The sequence below is a fragment of the Zeus faber genome (assembly GCF_960531495.2).
Source record: "Zeus faber genome assembly, chromosome: 12".
Lineage (NCBI taxonomy): Eukaryota > Metazoa > Chordata > Actinopteri > Zeiformes > Zeidae > Zeus > Zeus faber.
Window position 1 is genome coordinate 14077932 of NC_137196.1, and position 14573 is coordinate 14092504.

A 14573-nucleotide genomic window follows, 5' to 3' on the forward strand; every position below is an offset into this window, starting at 1 on the left:
TTGTATTATTTCGATCGCTTCACCCGACCACCGTTACGGGGCTCATCCAGTCACTCAAAATATTCAATCAGGTTGGACAGTAGAGCAGACGTTTCTGAAATGTCACTATGTGTTTTTTCATATTCACCTTTTTCCTTTGGGTGAGCGTGAATAGCGTTGTGTTTCAACCATTTTGGGTCAAAATGCATGTATCTTGCCAGAAGCAACATGATGAGTGAGACAAGTCTCTACATGCCACAGTTAAGTGGAATGTGATCGAATAATCTATTTCTGTCAATCTGAATCTGCTCCGGGTCTGATTCGGATACAGATAGCACCCAGACCGTTAATGTACAGCAGCCGTCACTCATTGTCTACACATTAATAATGCGCTAAAATGATACATTTTTAGTGCTGTAAGTTATTTTTATGCTACTAACGCATTTTCCTAATTTGATCCTTTGAACCATCCGTAGTTCTAAGCTTCTGAGAAAAATCTCTCTTTAGATTCAAAGTTGAGTGAATGAACAAACTGCGATTAAACGCGATTGACTACACAAATATACGATTAATCGCGATTAATTATTTTAATCGTTTGACAGCCCCGAGTAAATGTTATCAACAATTGTGTGTTCTCTTGACACACAGGTGTCACTGGGAATACGGAAAGTTGTATATTTGTGTATTTTCACTAAAAATTTATTTCTGTAATACCAGCCTGTAGGTGTGACGGCAGGACGACGGCCGGCTGTGAGATGGGCTCTGGCCGCTGCGTCTGCAGACCGGGCTTCAGCGGAGAGGGCTGCGCTCGCTGCTCCGACGGTTACTACGGTTACCCCCAGTGTATCCGTGAGTGGAGCTCAGCGTAAACCTCTCATATCAGATCATGAGTTAATCATGGCTGAACTATTGATCCACCCTGTGAACGTGCCTTTAAAAATAGAACTTTGTTGGATGTGGGTGTGTGTGTGGTCGCGGGCGCTCAAACACACTGCGTCTGCGACACACTGTTTCAACCACGCCTGAGAGAGGAAACTTGATGAAGTTTCTTAACTTGTTTGAGGAAATCCTGCTTTGAGACACGGAGGAAGCTCGGTTTCACTTTGATGCTATTTCAGTTTACCCCACTGCCCTAACAACTGTGTTTTGAAAAAACCCCAGAATATCGCTGTTGTCTCCGTTGTCCCCGGAAGGACTTCTACAGTTTGAGGAGAAAGAAGTGCTATATCTAGTTACTGTTGCAAGCCGTGGAGCAAAGAGACGGATGTTGCAATAATACAGTATACTGTAGCTTGCTGGGTTGTCAGTAAACCTAACTGTGCATTCCAGAAAGCAGATTTTCCACGACCTATAGGCTTATTCGTTGCAAGGTGGATCAACCTCGTCTTTTCATCATTTAAAGCGCCGTCGGTGTTCGGTCTTGTCAGTCTGGGAGTCTTTGACTGACACGGGCCTCGCTGGGGCGTCGCCCCAGACGTGTCGCAGCAATCACCCTTTTTCCCACACAATGTTATGGAATTCAGTTTCCGCAAGTCCTCTGTGGCAGTTCAGCCTGCCACACGCCAACCAACTGGCGTTTTCAGGTCCCCACCGACAGGGAGACGCAGGCAGAGATGTTGCAAACACACCAGTTTATGGTAGAAAGTGGCAAGGTGTAACAAGCCGGGAGCAGATGAAAACTGTCATGACGGAGGCTCTCCTCGTTTGTGTGTCTGTGTATGTGTGTGTGTGGACGGTGATTTACCTGTTGCTTGTTGATTGCTCTGACCAGCAACGGGAGTGCAGCCACCTCTGATCCAGGGCCCAATTACCTAGACCCAAGACAGGTGTGGTTGCACTAAGTCCTCCACACGGGGCATCATCAGAGTGTGTTGGGGACTCCTAATAAGGGCCTCATGACATGTACTCACGCTTTTCTTTCCCCAAACAGAAGTTATGTATGTGACAAATAATCTCTTGAACCTGAACTTGAACTTGAACTTGAAGTTTGACACAAATCATTTACTGCAATACTCCCGGCACTTAAGTGCAGTTTCAGGACGCGGAAAAAGCAACAAATCTGTGTTCTGTTTGAGCAGGTTTGCCCTACAATATCATACAAACTGAAAGTATATTGTAAATGTGTTTGTCTTTCTTTCTAATTTCTGTATCTTTCCGTTATTTGCATTTACAGTTGCATCACACTTCCTCGGTCGGTTTCGCTTACATTACACATTGAAGTAATATGTCATTTGAGCTAATTCTTGATACCGTTAACAAAGTTGTTCTATCCTTAGCATAGGTCTTTGTGTGTGGACCTGACTTTATGTATTAACTGTATATTGTAATTCAGGATACCCCTCATACCAGACCACCACTGGTTCCCCTGCCGGTCATATTGTCGGTAAGTTCAGTAAACCGGGTGATGTAAGGTCTCAACACAATTCACAATAAGAGAAATATATTGTATAAAGCTTATATGTTATAATAAAGAATCAAATTTAATAACAACCATTTAACCCTCGATCTTCCTCCGGCTTTTTCTTCCAACTCTCCAACCGCCATCCCCTCGCTCCCCTCCCCTCTCTCTCTCTCTCTGGTTCTCTCTGCAGAGCCCACTGCGTGCCCCCCGGGTTATTTTGGAACAGCCAGCTGTCAGCGTGAGTGTTAATACGCTACTTTCATTATGCTCCTCTCAGGGTGATTACAAGGCTATGCTATGCTAACAGCTTTCCTAAGGTCTTATCCATTTGTCACTCCTCTATCTCAGAAAGGCTCGGATAAAACTCCCCCATAAACTGACGCCAGTGCTTGACTCCCTGCGTGAGTCAGTCTGAATCACATTCACTCGCAGATAGAGGGAGTTTGTTTAGGAGAGCCTGAAAAGAACCTTTTAAGGCAAGGTTGAGACTAATGGCGCTTATCTTGAGTTGAGAGGGTAAGAGTTTGTTGGCAGGCCTCGGCGGGTTTAAAAAAAGCGGATTGTGAAGTCGAACCGGACTGTTTCGGCCGGACCTGGTCATAATCGTATCAAATGAAAACAAAACCGCCCGGATGTTGGGTTGGGGATGGTTAGGGGCCCAACAGGAAGAAAGGAAACGTTGGCGGCCGTAACTTGCCGTCTGCAACTGTCCAGCGAAAACGTTTGGATTGTGTGAAATCATCAGGGGATCCATGGGGAAGTCAGAGGGCTTGCCGTGCTCTCATGGGTAGCCATAGTCAGTTGGGATTGTTGGGAGATTCAAACCTATTTATAGGCGCATAGGTCCCATCCCAAATTCCCCTTCCCTGTTCTGCTTTCCCTAAAGCCGGGGGATTGGTTTGGGGAACATCCTGATTAGAAGGGAGCCATTTTATTTTACAAGAGATTCTTGTCGACGCTGAGATCTTTTCGCTGGCTGTTTTAGGTTTTATTACTGGTCTCACAATGGCACACCGAGTGTCCCAACCCCCCTGCGCTGAGTAAGAAGGAATTTTATCAATAGCCTCTGAAAAAGCAACTGCTGAGGGGCGAAGTAGGGTATGGCAGTATTTTGTGGTAGCTGTTCTGGTGCCAAGTCTATTCACAGGCAGCACAGCCGCAGGATAATGCAACAATAGGAGTAGAGTAAAACCAGCGGGGATATTTGTCAGTTTTGGGGACAACGCTCTGAATCACTTTCAAGGCGGGCTTTTTTAGAGCCACGACGGAGTATCTCAGTTGAATATCCACCCGTGTTAAATGGGGATTGTTTTTTGTCGTCTAAACGGTTTCTGCCTTTCTCCCGCCGCTGTGTGCAGAGTGCGTTTGTGACGCCCGCGGATCAGTGCACGAGGTGTGCGACGCGACGGGGCGCTGCCTCTGCCGCCCGGGGGTGGAGGGTGAGCGGTGCGACCGCTGCCTCCCCGGATACCACTCCTTTCCAAACTGCCGGGGTGAGAGAGCCGTACGCTGGCATCCACACAGCATATTTGCACAATAGGACAACTTGTCCGAAAGATCGCAGAAGAAAGATTGTCTTTTTTCCATGAAGACGTGTCCCTAATCTTATTGTCTTTGAGCGATTTCAAGCATTGAGTCTCAACCTCCATCCCCCAGCGTGCCGCTGTGATGGGGCCGGTGTGGCGGACCGCGCCTGCACTTCGAGTGGCCAGTGTCACTGCCTCGCAAACTACGCCGGACACCAGTGCGACCGGTGCGCTCCAGGGTACTACAGGTACCCTGACTGTGCTGGTGAGTGGTTTTATCCCGACTTTCTACTTATTGACTTTGAGAGATTTCAAGCATTGAGTCTCAACCTCCATCCCCCAGCGTGCCGCTGTGATGGGGCCGGTGTGGCGGACCGCGCCTGCACTTCGAGTGGCCAGTGTCACTGCCTCACAAACTACGCCGGACAGAAGTGCGACCAGTGTGCTCCAGGTTACTACGGGTACCCTGACTGTGCTGGTGAGTGGTTTTATCCCGACTTTCCACCCTGTGTAACTACCACAGTGACCTAAATGAACTCCCTTGCTCCTTTCGTTGCTCTTGGAAAAAAATAGATACAGTACTGGCTGTTCCCCTGCATGGTCGTGGCCTGTTCTCATGACTCCACAGAGCAGAACATCCTCATTCTCCCAGGGTTAGGGTCTCCTTAAAAAGCTCAAATTTGTCATCCACACTGAGTTATTCTAAATATTCCACAAAATATGACAGTTCACAGAGTCTACAGAGTTAAATCTGGCCTTGCTGTCGCTGCTGCTCCGTAGAGGAAATGTCACTTCCAAGCTTCGCCCACTGGGAATCAGTTGCATTCTGGTACCCATCTGTTAAAGGACAGCTTTGCTATTTTTCAAACCAGGCCTCATTAAAATGTTGGTTCTCATCATTTGGAGCTGTTCATTGCACAACCTCGCTGAACGCTTTACTGTTGAGAAACTCACCGCTCTGCTGCAGCCTCTTACTTAAATGCAGTCCAAAAGAATGGAGCAAAGTTTTAAGGCTACAAAACACATTAAATCTCACATGTCATTGAGGTTTTTTTTTTACATGTTTTAACTTAAAGGAAATGTGATGGTACTGTTTTTTTTTCTAGATTTGCTGTAGTACATCCAAAGTACTGTATAACGACTACAGCAGGTTGCCAGTTGGAAGCGGTGCAACGTCCTGTTTCTAGTCTCTTACGTTAGCGTGGTCACATTGGTCTGCATTTAAGCACGGTGAGAATCTGCAGCAGAGTGATACTTTTCTCATAAGTTTCTTAGGAAAAGCGTTCAGCGGGGTTGTGCCATAAACAGTTATAAATGATGGGAACCAACATTAGAATAAGGCTTGGGTTTAAAAAAAAAAAAAGAAGCAAAGCTGTCCTTTAAGTTAGAACAAGGAAACTACATATAAAAATCTAATTTTGGAAAGAGCAACACAGTTTCATTGCATCCCAGGCCCCCTGAGCCTAATTCTCACGTACTGTATTACATTTCATTTCTTCCCCGTCTCCAGCCTGCCAGTGTTCTCCACAGGGCTCCTATAGGACCTTGTGCGACCCCCTGTCGGGCCAGTGTCTGTGTCTGCTGGGTGTGGTGGGCCAGCACTGCGACCGCTGTGCCGGCTCAGGACTCCACTTCCCACAATGCTCAGGTAGCTCTGCGCCCGTCCCATTAACACCACCACTGCAGACGTTTTGCCTCTGACATCTTAACAGGCGAGGGTAGATGCCAGGCGATCTATCGGGTACGGGGTTAAATTTGGTCATCTGGGAACTATAAAGATATATCGCCATTGATATAACCCTTTACAAGTAAATAGGAGCTTCTCATTAAAAAGCTCTTGCCCTGTAATGGTAATGCCTATTTTAACTATTACGGACCCCAGTGTAATACGGTCATTTTGTATGAATTGTTTTTTTCCAGCCTCCATAAGCCAGTGTAACCCGGCGGGGTCAGAGGTCACCGATCCCCAAACGGTAGGCTTCTTTTTCACGTGCTATCAATCATTTTACAACATATTGATCACTTACAAGCCTTCATCACGCTTTTTATCGGCCTCGGAAACAGGAGTCGTTACAACAAGTCCTTTTAACTACGATCCGGTGCCAAGCTCCTGGGTGTTGACGTATGTGCGCTGGCATTCCTATATGTGTTAAAATGCTGTTGCGGCCAAACCTTCATTTGGCAGATCAGATGAGGAAGTGTTTTTTTTTTTTTCCTCTCCGTTTCATTTATTTTTATTTTTTCTTCTGGTAGTTAAAAAAAATCAACTGTATTTAAAAAAGGGGAACCGACTTCCTTCCATTTTGTAGAAGAATTTAAAACAATCACGACGACGCAGCAGCCCCTTGGTATGGGGACGAGGGGGGCCACTGGAAGTTTTTTGTTTTTATCTTTGGTAGACATCCTGTGTGACGTTTGCCAGCAATTAGCAGCAGCTATATTTAACATTCTGGGGTATGTTGATTATCAGCTGTAATCTCACCGGAATCAGAATAATTTTATTCTGCACATTTTCATATACGAGGAATTTGTTGTAGTTAAGATTGGCTCATTGCTGTACAGACAATTGGCACAAAAACACTTTGAAAATAGCATAAAAAGCATAAAAATAACCTCATATACAAAGATAGCAAAATATACAAAGATATAGACCCCCACCCTCCCAACAAAAAAAGGAAAATAGCCAAAAATACAGCATATCCATAAGTGATTTTATGCACGGGATTAGTTCATTTGAGCGGCAGGATGGTTTCCAGTTTGGCTCTGGGTAAAGTCAGCAGGTATCAGATATGTGCTCGGTGTCTTATTTCCTCTCTAGGGATCTTGCCGCTGCTTGGCGAACGTGGAGGGAAGACACTGTGAGCGCTGCAAGCCTCTCTACTGGAAACTCACTGCAGCCAACCCCGACGGCTGCACAGGTGAGGGAACAAAACCACCCCCAGGCATTTACCTGATCTCGTCAATGGACTTCAGCCCGGTTTAACGTCGCCGCAGCCGTAGCCTCGTTTGGCGCGCAGGGCATAAATGCTGTCACGTCATGGGCGTGCACCTCCCAAGTTTTAGGAAGTCCACTCTGTGCACGCCAGGTTCTTCTTCTCTGTGTTTATTGGTGGTTGGCAAACCACCAATAGGTGCATTACCGTCACCAACTGGACTCCCTTCCACCTCCTTCTGCGTAGCCTTCTCCATAATAAACAGATAAACAGATTATTTCCTCTTCCTCGAGGTTGAGCGACTCCATGATGTTAACCACCACGTCGGTTTTCGTAGACTGGGTTTCGTAGACTGCTTACGTTTGCGTCGCTCCAGTTATAAAAGCCGGAAGTCAAAGAGCCGGAAGTCAGTTCTTTGAGTTTCCCCTGGTGGTTTGTGCACATGTCGCCACGGCATCGCCATCGACATAGCGCCATCGCTATAAATGCGCCAGGCTGCGCGGCTCGCTCGCGGCCGCTATAACAGAGCGTTAGTCTCCTTGTGAAAAGGAGTTTGGAAAAACAGCCTGCATACAGGATTTGTCGCAACTCACACAGAAATGCAACACAAACTAATGACCTATCTGAAAACTTGTTGGCCCCAAAGATGCCCCAGGCAGCATTTCCCCTCGGCAATAATATTCGGCTCAATTGCAGAACCGCCAGTTTTTTTTTTGTTTTTTTTTCCGCTTCGCCGGTATTCAATCTCCAGTAGCAATCTGTTGAGGTGCTGATATGGGTCTTGGCCTCTCGTACCCAGGGGATGTGTCAACACACCCCTGTCAGCAGAGCCCCATACAGTATGCTTTCCTTTCCCTCGGAGGGAGGTTGAAGCGAAACCTGTGATACCGGCAAATTCACTTTGGCTGGTTGCCAGACCTGTGGGGGGGTTTAGACTTGCAAGGGGAATAATTGAAGAAAAATAAGAGAACGCAGTACCTCCGTTCCCTAGTCCCTTCTGCCTCAATAACAACTGCGGTTATCCACTTAAAGATAAAAACTAATCAGGTGAGGAGTAGCTGGCTGCCATTAACCGCCAGTGAGAGAACAGCCGCGGGCTTTGTCCAGAATCCTGTCTACTGTTACAGCCCCGCTGCCGAAGGCAAGAATGTTATCACCGCCAGGCCGTCAGGGGGTAGAAGTAGGAAGAAAAAAACAGCTTTTTAATATCCCAGGAGTACCTCTGGCCGGTCTTTTTTATTTATTTTTCTTCTCCTGAGGGCTGAAGCTCCTCCGTGGTCTTTGATGTGCAGATCTTCTGAGGAGCACCGGGCGCTCCGCTGCCTTTTCTCACCCGTGGATGGGAGAGAAGTCTGTAATCAGACTCTTATTCACTGTGGAGCTCCTGTTCAGACGCATACCAACATCCCCCTCCCCTCTATCTCTCTCTCTCACTCTCACTCGCCCGCTCACTCACTCGCTCACTCGTGCGCTCACTCACTCACTCACTCACTCACTCGCTCACTCGCTGACTTCTCTTCTCCCTTGCCCCTGTCCCCAGAATGTCGGTGCGATTTGAAAGGGACGCTGAGTGGAGTGGGTGAATGTCAGCAGGTGAGCCTGCCTCCACGTCATTTCTGGCTTTTGTACGAAGGACAAATAAAAAAATTATGGAACATATGAATAAGAATGTTTTTTTTTTACATATCATGTAGGGGGGGGTGAAAAGAGAGTAAGTTAAAATGTACAGTATATAGATAGAAATGCATAAAATATATTATATATTTATATATATTATATAATATATTTACAGTATATATGGAAGTACTGAATATATATAATATATATAAAAAATATGTAATTTTTATTATTATTATATATTTATATCATATTTATAATATATAATAATACAATACTAAATAGTTAATAAATGTAATTATATTACATTTATACATTATATTATACATCTATAATTGTTTTTGTAAATAAATTAATATTTTAGATAAATATAATGTAATATAATTAGAAATTTGATATAAATTATGTATTTTCTATGTTTTATGCTATAGAAACACTGCACAAATATATCAAAGGGACGTACTTAAAGTCATCAAAAATAAAACATACATACAGTACAGGGGTGAATTCACAAAGATTGCGGCTGCTTATAACACCATGAATTGCGTATCAATTCAAATTTTGCAGCTGAGTGCAATTAGCCCTTGTTTTGCGTCTGATCGCAATTATCCATTTGGCAAAGTAAATTATCTGTGTGTCTGTGCGTCAAATGCATAATGACTCCCCCCCAGTCAGTGGAATTTACGCCACTGCTCTACAGCACAGGCCTGTTATACGAATGATCAATTTTAAAGGTGCAGAATTAAGTGGCATCCAGCAGTGAGGTTGCAGATCTCAACCAACTGAATACGGTGCAACATGGCGGCCTCCGTGGAAGGGGACCCCGCTCTCTATGTAGATAAAAACAGCTCACCCCCCCCTGCTGATTGCACAGGCACTGGCGCCTTTATTTATTTTTTGTCCACGCAGTTACCACCAGGTCTCTGCAGCAATAATATCTTCACTCTAACTGCGTGTGGCTATTAGCGCCTGTGTTTTTGAATTGGATGTTCTTTGCAAGGAGGCTCATTTGCTTAGAAAGGGGCCAATTTTGCACCAAATGTCTGCGTAACACGTCATTTAAAGACGCACAAATTGCACCGGCGCGCCGAGACGCTATTTGCGCGGCAGTGCAGTTAGCGGTGCGTTTCACCGTTTCCGGGTGCTTTGAAAATTAGACGCTCGCTTTTTCTGTTGTTTGCGGCGGTTTGGCCCACCGCAAAAGCCGCGCAATCCTTTTGTGAATTCGCCCCACAGTGTACTATTTCGTGCCCTCACATTTGTCGACGTATGTCCAACGTTGGTCTTCCTGTAGAAGAACGGACAGTGCCACTGTAAGCCCAACGCCTGTGGACAAGGCTGTGACACTTGTAAGGACGGACACTACCTGCTGCAGAAGAGGAACTACTTTGGCTGTCAAGGTAAGAAACACATTCCAGTCTCCAGCTGAACCCAGAACTCTGGATCAATAATATATCAATAATTGACGACAAGGTGACTTTTGTACTTCCAGTTTAAAGTTATTCTTTATTCTCAAACTACCCTTCAATCTCCTTTTCCGCGTAGGCTGTCATTGCGATGTGGGCGGCTCCCTCGGCAGAACCTGTGACGATGTGTCCGGACAGTGCCGCTGCCGGAAGAACATTGTGGGTCGAGCCTGCACCGAGTAAGGAACAGCCAAGTTCATAAATACATTGGCTTTCTTCATCTTTTTCTTATGATGAAATATGTACTTTTTGCATCCGTATTTACAGTGAGAAATGAATGCTTTAGCTCTAATATTCCATCCATCCATCCATCCATCCATCCATCCATCCATCTATCCATCTATCCATCAGGCCGGCACCTAGCCACTACTTCCCTAACCTGCACCAGCTGAAGTTTGAAGTCGAGGACGGTGTCACTCCAAACGCACGGCCGGTGCGCTTCGGTTACAACCCTCAGGAGTTCCCAGAATTCAGTTGGAGGGGTTACGTCGTACTGTCCCCAGCGCAGGTTAGTCAGATATCCAGTTTCAAGAGTGTTTTACCTGAATTTAAATCAATGATGATGGTGCCTATGGCAAGCTTGGCCAGCTTAATCCATGACAAAGAATTATTATTATCAGTAATGGTTGCCAAATGCATATATGGGAAGACCCTTTCTGGTATTTCACTAATTGGTAGCAGTCGTGTCCATCCTCTTTAAAACTGCCCCAAGTTTCTTCTCTTCTGCCTCTTTATTGACATTCCAACTTGAGACGCTGCTTATTGGTGCTTTGTGGTGGCTTGTTTGAGGGGGGGGAACATGAACTCTAGCTCTTGCGGCACTAATCTTATCTCTTCTCAGCCAGAGGTGATCCTAACACTCGCTGTAGGCTTTCCCGGCCCTTTCCAAATTGTAATGCGCTACACTGCCCCCCACCACAAGGAGGCAGCACGGGTGAGAGCGAGGGTCGTGCTGGTGGAAGAGGCTGGCTTTCACACCTGCTGCGACTGTAAGTGCGGGGCTCTCTTCACTTTCGCTTTTCTGTGCTTTTTCTTTGGCTTTTGGAAGTTTATCGACCAATACCCTGTATTATCTTGTGTCCGCCTGGCTCCCTTGCAGACTGTTACTAACCTTCCCCTTTAACCGTTTTAGTGTTATCGTTTTGAACACCCCCCAGCTCCGCCACTACCATGCTTTTCCGTAAGCCCGAGCGGTTTAACCCTGTTCATCCCCTGTCTCTGCAGAGCGAAGTCAGGGTAAAAGTGCATGTTGACGTGAATGATGCACGGCAGACCTTGTCCTCCCTGTACCGCGTGGTCCTGCGTTTCTCTAACCCCAGCGGCTCCAGTGTGACCGGTGTTGTTGAGGTCACCGGTATCAGGGCCGACCCAGGTAAGTTCACAGGAACACTCCAAATCAAGTTCCGAGTTTATTGTCCAGTGCATGACACTACAGAAAGTGACACAATAGCAATGTAATGCTTCTTTATGTCTAAGAATAAGTAATAAGAAAAAATATTATAATATGTCCAACACTAACTTTGCATTTACTAAAAAGCGAAAATCAGCCCCCCAATAAAAACCCGAAACCAACTCCTGATTCTTCCTCCATGTTGGAGTTTTTAGTCCAAATCCAATCTCACTTACGCGTGACCAGTGATAATACAGCCTGACTTCCATCGTCTTATCATTTACAGACCTCTCCCTTCGCTTACTGACTAATTTCCCACGGCGGTTATAAAGGATTGATCCCTTTGTGGTGTTGCTGGGTGTCCCACAGGGTCCAACCAGAGCCAGGAGGTGGTGTTCCCCGCCGGCCCCGCCCCGGCCTTCGTCACCGTCCCGGGAGACGGCTTTGCCGAGCCCTTCGCTCTGACTCCCGGGAAGTGGTTCATCCACATCCGGGCGCCGGGAGTCCTGCTGGTGAGCGTCGATGAGGTGTTATGTGTCCTCACCTCTGAGTAGAACCGTCTTTGAGAGTCAGGCTGGAGACGTGGTTTCATTCAGGGTGGGACAAGAAAGTTCCTTGAAGAAGATCGGGCGCGTGGATGGGGCTTTGATCGCTCTCCATCAGTCATCACAATGCATCGCTTTCCCTTTTTAGGATTACTTGGTGCTACTTCCCAGGGATTACTATGAGGCCCCCCTGCTCCAGGAGAAGATCACCCAGCCCTGCAGTTACACATCCAGCTTCAACAAAGACAAAAAGTAAAAAATAAGTTTACGATAACTCTTTTTTCAGTGTTACACAGTTCACTAACATTCCAGCCCTGACTGATATTACTTTATTACACGGCTCTGTGGAATACTGGATTTTGATTGGTTGATAGTGGAAATCAGTGGTCAGTTATTTCTGAATAATGGCCGCTGTCTGTTTATAATGACCGTTGTCACTGGCAACCGCTTCTCTGCCCGGATTCATGTCCCTCATTTCACGGTGCCTACATGCTACAAGCGACATCTTGAAGAGATGAATGCGGATATGTTCAATTTCACATGAATAACACTAAATAAGTTGGGTTAATTTCTTTGTAAGGTGGACAGCTTGTTGGACAACTTGTGGACTACTTGTTACTTGTGGGAAAAAATATTTTTCCCAGCTGAAGCTAAGAAGAGGAAGCATAAGCTACGCTTAGACTAATTATACTAGTTATAAAACTAGGCATGCTATTTGTAAAAACATTTCAAATATAATATTCCTTCTCAATGTGTTATTTTATTCAGTAAATACCTATGTAATGAGAGGTATAATGTGCAGCCAGCCGGTCATTATCGCAAATGAACCCCCAACCGGGTGATCCCTCTGACGTACAGAACACGGAATGTATATAGATCAAAACAAGGGTGATAACACGTTCAGCCTCGCCAATCGCTCTCCTCCCTGTTTCATCTTGTGTGTTTTGCCATTCTTGTCGTTGCTCTGAACGTTGTGTCTGTGTTTGGGCCTGTGTTTCTCCCTCAGCTGTCTGTTGTATAAGCATGTGCCGATGGACGGCTTCAGCTCGGCGCTGGGCTCCCAGGGCCGACTCTCCGCCCGCAGAGGTCGCAGGAGGAGGCAGAGCCGCGTGCGGCGGCCGACCCCTGATCACCCCGAGATGGCTTCTCTGAACGGCAGACAGGTATGGCGGCCTGGAGGCCTGTGTGCATGATGGAGGTCTTCATAGGGGTACATATGATAGTACTCCCGTGTAAGGAACACTCAAGACAGAAGCACTCCAGGAAGTTGTCGAGTTCCATTTTATTCACTTTGTTTCGCAGTCCCAGCTCCAGCTGAACTTGCGCGTGGCTCATCCCGGTCCATATGCCCTCGTTCTGGAGTACGCCAGCGAGGTGGACGACGTGCAGAACATCAACATGCTTATCAGCGGCCAGTCACATGGCCAGATGCAGGCCAGGGCCAATATATACAGCTGTGCCTACAGGTGAGTCCTGCCGAGTGTGTATTAGGCGGGATAATCAGGTTTCATAAGCCATCTGACCTATTCCCCGTGTGCTACCCAGCTCACTTCTGCAAATAAGAGCTGCAAATTGGACCTGATTTCAATATATAAAAAGTAATACAACTTTTAGTAATAAAACTAATGAAATTAACAAAACTATATTTGTACAGTGGTCCAAATCATCACTTTAGACTCCATACACCTTAGATACAAATGTCTACACATCTACTCCCACTATCCATGTGTTGGGATTGCATGGAATCTGTAATTTGTAATTTGTTTGGAAAGCAGTGCTCACAGGTTATGAAACTGGGAGTATTATCCATTCCAACACGATTTTTGCATTGTTCGTGTTTTTTTTCCCAGCTTCCTCTGTCGGAGTGTGGTGGTGGACAGCGATAACCGGGTGGCACTGCTTCAGCTGGACCACAAGGCCGAGCTTCTCCTCCAGACATCCACGGCCTCATTCTTGTTGGTGAGGTTTCACCTGGTTTGATAAAGGTCATTCGTTATTATTCCTCATGAGTTGTGCTGATTGGGCTCTTTGTTGAAATATTTGTTTTTTATCCCTCCTGTAGTATAAGATATATGCAGTGCCTGCAGAGGAGTTTTCAATGGAGTACGTTGAACCCAAAGTGCTCTGTGTTTCCGTCCATGGCCGCTTCACTGAAGACAGGTGGGTTCATGCTGTGTTTCAAAGCTATTTAGTCTGGGTGTTATATATTTATACCAGTTCCAATACCTTGACCTAGTGTGGCAGTTTCGCCTACCACACGCCACCCTAGTGGCGTTTTCAGGGACCTTCAGCACAGAGACACAGACAACAGGGGCTGTAGACACACCAGTTTATTGTAGAGAGTGGGCTAGTTGGAATAAGCCCAGAAGCAGATGGAGAGGTGTCATGACAAGGGCTCCTCTCCTGAGTGTGTGTGGGGATGGGGGTTTTACCTGTTGCTTGTTCGACCAAACAACGAGCAACAGGTATGCAGCCATACTGATCCTGGGCCCCAATAACCTTGACCCAGGTCAGGTGTGGCTGCTCCAACCACACCATCCCCACACCACATGCCCTGACACCAAACTGAAGCCAGGGAGAATACCGGGCCGAAGCCTACCCCCACCACCACCACCACCAAGCAGAGAATGAAAAAAGAAAAAAAAAGCCTTAAATACAGACTCTGAAAGAGGGTTCCCATACCTCAAACCAACAAATGTCCAAAAAAAATTGACTG

The 14573-nt window shown here is 46.2% G+C and overlaps 1 protein-coding gene across 1 annotated transcript in view; it reads left to right on the forward strand.

The window, feature by feature from the left end:
- Positions 1-14573, forward strand: part of LOC307237614 (laminin subunit alpha-3-like) — a gene marked incomplete at its 5' end in the record, with an annotated part of 66422 nt that overhangs the window by 16363 nt on the left and 35486 nt on the right. The window contains 20 exons of the mRNA XM_080010372.1: positions 697-828; positions 2312-2362; positions 2571-2618; positions 3739-3873; positions 4037-4171; positions 4250-4384; positions 5417-5554; positions 5827-5879; positions 6725-6824; positions 8380-8432; positions 9751-9856; positions 10002-10101; positions 10274-10430; positions 11147-11294; positions 11682-11824; positions 12006-12109; positions 12864-13020; positions 13160-13323; positions 13708-13816; positions 13920-14017. Coding sequence (XP_079866498.1) covers positions 697-828; positions 2312-2362; positions 2571-2618; positions 3739-3873; positions 4037-4171; positions 4250-4384; positions 5417-5554; positions 5827-5879; positions 6725-6824; positions 8380-8432; positions 9751-9856; positions 10002-10101; positions 10274-10430; positions 11147-11294; positions 11682-11824; positions 12006-12109; positions 12864-13020; positions 13160-13323; positions 13708-13816; positions 13920-14017 — 2266 coding nt within the window. The remainder of the gene's footprint in view (positions 1-696; positions 829-2311; positions 2363-2570; positions 2619-3738; positions 3874-4036; positions 4172-4249; positions 4385-5416; positions 5555-5826; positions 5880-6724; positions 6825-8379; positions 8433-9750; positions 9857-10001; positions 10102-10273; positions 10431-11146; positions 11295-11681; positions 11825-12005; positions 12110-12863; positions 13021-13159; positions 13324-13707; positions 13817-13919; positions 14018-14573) is intronic.